General features: G+C 49.6%; 1 protein-coding gene across 1 annotated transcript; it reads right to left on the minus strand.

The window, feature by feature from the left end:
- Positions 1-642: 642 nt before the first annotated feature.
- On the minus strand, positions 643-4873 carry LOC122689137 (F-box only protein 27-like). Its single transcript, XM_043895313.1, has 5 exons — positions 4597-4873; positions 4282-4393; positions 4111-4206; positions 1610-1745; positions 643-1036 (listed from the first exon to the last, which is right to left on the minus strand). The coding sequence occupies exons 1-5, from the start codon at positions 4850-4852 to the stop codon at positions 896-898; spliced, it is 741 nt and encodes a 246-aa protein (XP_043751248.1). The 5' UTR covers positions 4853-4873; the 3' UTR covers positions 643-895.
- Positions 4874-6638: the final 1765 nt, after the last annotated feature.

Here is a 6638-nt window from a genome sequence, read left to right on the forward strand (position 1 = left end):
CATCGGAAAAGACTCTGATGCTGGGAAAGATTGAAGGCAGGAGGAGAAGGGGATGACAGAGAACAAGATGGTTGGATGGCATCACCAACTCAATGGACATGAGTTTGAACATTTTCTGGGGGATGGTGAAGGACAGGAAAACCTGGCGTGCTGCAGTCCATGGGGTTGCGAAGATTCAGACACAACTGAGTGACTGAACAACAAAGTAGTCAAGTAACATATTTCTATTGAAAAAAGCTGAGCTGCTTTAGGCAAATATTGTATTTATTAACTATGATTGGAAGATACATTCCTGATTTATTATCTCCAAATTCAAAAAGAATTTCAAAATAACAAAATAATTCTATCCACCGTAGAATCCAGAATAGGGCTGGGCTCTGGGGACCAAATTCATTGTGCACAGGGTGGGCAGAACCCTCTGCCTCTAAACAATTTTTTGAGTTAGTTTAACTTTCAGCTCTGAGTCCTGGTCAAAGTCTTGAAATCACGGAAGGTTAGAGACTGGAATTACTCAGCCAGAGGGATGGGTTTCTGGTTCAGGCATGAGGAGAGGGATTCTTGGAAGTGATCAATGAAGCCTCTGCAGCAGAAACAGAAGACAAGGGCAGAGGCCGAACCAAAGGGCCTGGCACTGGGGGGGAGGGTGAGGAGCCTTGTTTTCACCCGTGTGTCTCCACTCCATAGAACAGGGGCTGCATTCAGTCAGTAACCCTGATGTAAGAACGTTCTTCTCGTAGTTTCTCATAGAATTTAAAGACAAGGCCCAGTAGGTCCCTTGATTGGACCCAGGATAGATCCCAGGATGCCAGGAGCTACAAGCTCTTGATTATTGAGGTGGTCTGGCCAATGGTCGAAGCTCCTGGAAGGCATGGTCAGGTTGTCTCACAAGGACAGCCTAGGGACGGATCCGTACGATGACACTGGACTGGGGCCTGGAGACTCCACACTGCTCAGGCCACGAGTCATAGCCCTCGACACTGTGGTCAAACAACACAAAGCGGACGCCCTTCTTGATGTTGGTGAACGCATGCATGATCTGTAGGCAGAAAAAGAAGTCCCATTGTGCCATGGCCTTCCCCTCAAATACTGAGTTGGGCCTTCTGGCCTGTGGTATTTTCCATAGATGGCTGCAACAATGTCTCTACTTCCACAGTCCTTCTAGAATCATGCCACTCCTCACCCAGGGGTGGGGTCTAATTCCTGCCCCCTTGAATCTGGGAGGGTTTCATTGTAACCAAGAGTGTGGTACCCTGAACCACCAGGAAACAACAGCAGGTTTCCTCGAAGCCGCCATGTTGTGAGGAAGCCCAAACTTCTCCCAGCAGGGAGATCCCACGGCCAAGCTCTGAGATTAAATCAAGAGCTGCTTGGCCAGCTGTAGACACACTCACAGCCCACCCTGCCCTTCAGCTCCAGCCAATGTCTGAAATGAGCTACATGAGAGAACAAAGTCGGCAACTCGTAGCAGAGACCTAGTCATAGAAAGCATAGGAGGTGATAAGATAAGCCTTGTTAATATTAAACCAGTAAACTTGGGCCAATTTGTTAGGCAACAGTAGTTCATTACAGACCCCACCATTCTTTCCCCTCACCCCTGTCAGAGACTCACCCGAAAGGAGAAGCTGCCTGTCCGCGGACGGACGGGAAAACGTTTATGGAAGAAATAATGCAAGGTGGCATAGTTGGCATCTAGAAGCTTGACGACTAGCTGATACATCCGGTCACTGCCTTGTTGTTCTGTCCAGCTGCCGGAGGAGAAGATCTTTAAGACTGACTTGCCACCCCATTTCTGAGGGTCTGCCCGCTTTACCTCAATGGCCTTCCTATGTGGAAATCCAAAATGGTGGTCCCCCCAACAAGTACAATCATTACCTGCCGGTGCTTGTTACATGGGAGCTTGGAACCTCTGCACACCCAAGGAATGCATTTGGACTAAATGAGCTCCCTGGCTGGTCTGTATGCTATGACCGAGAGCTGTGCTGTTCAGGGTACCCCCTCCTATATTATTTTTTCTTCCCCATATTGCTTCTCATTCTGTTTCACTAGTGGAAAAGGATGTCATTTCCAATGTGTTTTTCTTAGTCATTTAAAAGGATCCAGGGGAAATCTAAATAAATTGGTGATGGAATACCCAGGAACATTCAAAGAAACATCCAATGTCCGTCAATGCTAAATGGACAAATTATGGTATATTCATATAATGCAATATTACACAGTCATAAGAAACTGCAGCTACCTATAATTATGGATGAATTTACAAACATGTTCATTGAAAGAGGCCAAATACAAACTATATTCTGCATGACTCCATATATATTAAGTACCAAAATGGCAAAACTGATCTATGTTAGTAGAATTCAGGATGGTGCTATCTTTAGATTGGAAGTGATGGGGAATGGGGCGTGAGGGATTCTAAGGGTAGGTTTGCCAGCAACATTCTGTTTTTCATGTCACTTAAGAGTAAGGGACTATATAAATACACAAACAGGTAATTTCCTTTACAGAGACTTAGCATCACTTCACTTTTCAGATGTACATTCTACTTCTTCCACAGAAGTATCCTGCTGCTGCTGCTAAGTCGCTTCAGTCATGTCCGACTCTGTGTGACCCCATAGACGGCAGCCAACCAGGCTCTGTCATCCCTGCGATTCTCCAGGCAAGAACACTAGAGTGGGTTGCCATTTCCTTCTCCAATGCATGAAAGTGAAAAGTGAAAGTCGCTCAGTCATGTCCGACTCTTAGTGGCCCCATGGACTGCAGCCTACCAGGCTCCTCTGTCCATGGGACTTTCTAGGCAAGAATACTGGAGCAGGTTGCCATTGCCTTCTCCCACAAAGTATCCTAACATAGTACTAATATATGTTCTTTTGACTTACCTTTCAAACTGTTCTGTGCCAACCACATACCGTTATAAATACCTATTCAAAATTTTTCCTGTGACCATGAAACGCTAAGTGTTTGTCCACCTGGGAACTTTGGGTCATAATGGACAGACTACAATGCAATTTGGTGGAGGCTGTCCACGTTCGCATAGTGTAAACTGGGGGTGAGCCACTCCAGTAAGACCAACATGACTTAGGATGACCTGGAGGCTGAGGTGAAACACATAATAAGGCCCCAAAAGAACTTAGTTCAGGGGTTTTCCTTTTCTATAAAACTGGAGCATTGGGAGTCAGTGGTTAAGAATCCACCCTTCAATGCAAGGGACTCAGATTGGATCCCTGGTTGGGGAACTAAGATCCCACATGCCTTGGAGCAAGTGCCACAACTAGAGAGCTGCAACTAAGATCCGGCACAGATGAATTAAGGAAAACAAAACAAAACAAAACTGGAGCATTGTGGGATAGGAACTGAGAAGCATAAACAGTGATGCTCCCACCATAGGTGTGATCTGTAGCTGAGTCATTTTACAACAGAGAACATAAAAGTGTACAGGATTTGGGATGCACCTTGCTTAAAATCATCCAGGTCAGGTATCCCTTGGAAGTTCTTTCATGGATCCCAATTTCAAGACCATCATACAGAGCACAAGCTCTAAGAGGCAAACAAGTTTGAGCCTGATGCCAGATTTGAACGTGAGAGGTTCTGGCTCCAGAATCTGACCTCTTAGCCAACTCTGTCTTGCCTCCATCTAAACCCAGGAGCATCTCATTCACAGATGAGATTTAGTTGGGCCCAGGCCCTCTATATTGAATCCAGTCAGGCATCTTCCAATCCAAGTCCCTTTAGGGGGGAATTAGCAGAGGGTTCAGGGAGTGGACTTTTGCTCTATGAAGGTGGCCCAGTCATTTCCCTTCCTACTTTATCCTAAGGGGTTGTTGTTTAGCTACTAAGTCATGTCCCACTCTTTGCAACCCCACAGACTGCGGCCCACCAGGCTCCTCTGTCTATGGGATTTCCCAGGCAAAAATACTGGAGTGGGTTGCCATCCCCTTCTCCAGGGGATCTTTCCCATCCAGGGATTGAACCCACATCTTCTGCATTGGCAGGCAGATTCCTCACACCACTGAGTGAGGTGGGAAGCCCCAAGGTGTTGCTAGGAGACCTAAATGACATCATCCATGCCAAAGTCAGCACTGAACAAAGGGCTGTTTTTAGCCTCACACTCACCGGCGACAGACAGAAATCCAAATCTTTCCACTATCCAGGAGTTCCCGCCACAGGCCCTCCTCCTCCAGATCCAAAATTTCTCCCTTGTACCAACACCTATGAAAGAGCAAGATAAATGAGGCCCAGCAATAATTCACCACCGCCCTGACCCTGGGCACTAGGGACATTCACCTGTAGGCAGGACTGTAGCTAGTCTCCCCAGAAGTCTTCAGCCTGACCCCCAAGTCTTCCTCTTCCTCCGAGTCATCGCTACCGCTCAGCATCATACAATTCCAGAGGTCTTCTGTTACATGAAAAAGGTTTGTGACCAAGATTCTTGCCTGCCCTCCAACCCACGTTGTTAAGTCCCAGGGGTTTCCAGGGTGGTCTTGCCCCTCCGCTCCTCCCAACAGGCTCCATGTTTGCCCCAGCCACCAAGTTTTAGCTGCGGAAAAACTCCCTCCCACCCACCCGCACGAGGATCAACCCCTTTCCTGGAGTCCTCACCTTTCTCCGGGGGGTTCACGGTGAGCTTGCGCCCTATGGGTCTGAGCTCGCAGAAGCGGCCCAGGATGCAGGGCCCGGGGTCGCCAGCAGGGGGCAGGCAGGTGAGGATGACGGGCCACAGGTCGGGGTGTTTCCAGGGCAGGATGCTCAGCCACAGGTCCCTGCCGTCCACCACCTCTCGCCAGCGCCGGCACACCAGGCGGCACTGCCGGAGCAGCGTGCTTGGGGGCAGGTAGCTCAGCACCTCCCGGAGCATCTCGGTGGGCAGATGGTTCGGGCCCGGAACCTCCTTTGGTTCGTGGTGCGGAGCTGGGACGCGGGGGAGCAGGCCCCAGGAGGTTGAGGCGCCCATGGTCTCCTCGCCAGGCCCCGCGGCTGCTGCTGTTGGAGAGCCAGCGTAAGACATCAGTGACCTGGAGCCTCCGCAGGCGACGCCCCTGCTTCCCGCACCCAAAAGCTGTCGCCCCCACACCTCAGCAGCCGCCCCTTCAAGTCCCCAAACTCCCAGCCCGTCCGTGCCAGCCGACCACCGCAGCTGCTCTCCGCCCCGCGCATCCCAGCACCCGCCGCCAAACCCGCTCTGCGCCCCGAGTCTTACCCTGCATCTCAGCCAGTGTTCCTCACCAGTGGGCCTTCACCTTGCCTCACCTGTTCCCACCACCACCTCAGCCCTTTTTATTCGTCCGCCCCTCCCTTCTTCATACCCAGCAACCAGACCACCCACCCTCCACTCCCCTACCCCCTACCCCACCCCCGCCCTGGCCTCCTTCTCCCAATGACTAGCCATATCTGCCTGCCCCTCCCTTCTCCCTGTCTTCCTCCCAGGCCTACTTGCCAGGCCCTCTTGCCCTGCCTCCTGGCCTATTCTCCAAACTTCCCCTGCTTCGAACTCTAGTTACACCTGCAGGGTAATTATGGGACCAAATCACTGAAGCACTAGTGGAGGGAGGAGCAGGAGATGCCAGGATCCAGAGGCTGTCTGTCATGCCCACCATTGGTCCTTTGGAGCATCCCTCACCAGGCTGTAAGACCCTTGGTACTGAACATCTGCTGTTATTCAGTCAGGCATCTGGGTGGGAGGCCTCATATCCCTTAGCTAATGGAACAGTTCCCATCACCTCTAAGGATCCAGCATCACTATCTTGGAGATCCTTGCACAGGAGAAAACAGGCTCCAGCTGGAACCAAATGCATTTCTATTTGACACCTAAATGAGTGCTGTAACCAGTAGTAATCCAGCCGAACTTCATGGAGCCTCTTACTACCAGTCGGGTTAGCAACCCCCTGAGGTAGGTATGGCTATGTCCCCACTTCACAGCTGTGAAAACTGAGGTCAAGTGACCTGCACAAGGTCACACAGCTAGTAGGTGACAGAGCTGGGTTTTGAACTTAGCCTGGATGGCTCAGAAAGTAAAGAATATACCTGCATTGCAGGAGACTTGGGTTTGATCCCTGGGTTGGGAAGATCCCCTGGAGAAGGGAACAGCTACCCACTCCCATATTCTTGCCTGGAGAATTCCATGGACAGAGGAACCTGGCGGGCTGCAATCCATGGGGTCCTAAAGAATTGGACATGACTGAATGACTAACGCTTTCATTTTTGGGTGGCTCTAGGATTCTTGCTTTCAACCTCTGTACCAACTCTATGCAATGAAAATAAAATATGAGCTACACATGTAATTTTAAATATCAGCAAGTGAAACCATCATAGATTTTTGCCCACATAGAACTTACCTTCTGAGAGAGACAGAGATGGTGAACAGGAGACAAAATAAGCAAATTAGATGCTTTTGGGCAATCTCCTGTCTACCCCTCAACATCATCTTCACAACTGGAGGAAAATGGTTTTATTATGGAATAAGCATGAAATGAAACTATGATTCCCATGGGCCATGATAAGCAGTAGACATGACATGTGAATGACATGTCATGTGTTGGAAGGTGATCAGTGCTACGGGACATAAATCAAGGAAGGAAATAGGGGGCCATAGCAGTCTGGGTGTGGAGACCTTGAATTCTGAGAGATGGGGTGACTATTATACA

This window comes from Cervus elaphus, chromosome 4 (genome assembly GCF_910594005.1).
Source record: "Cervus elaphus chromosome 4, mCerEla1.1, whole genome shotgun sequence".
NCBI lineage: Eukaryota > Metazoa > Chordata > Mammalia > Artiodactyla > Cervidae > Cervus > Cervus elaphus.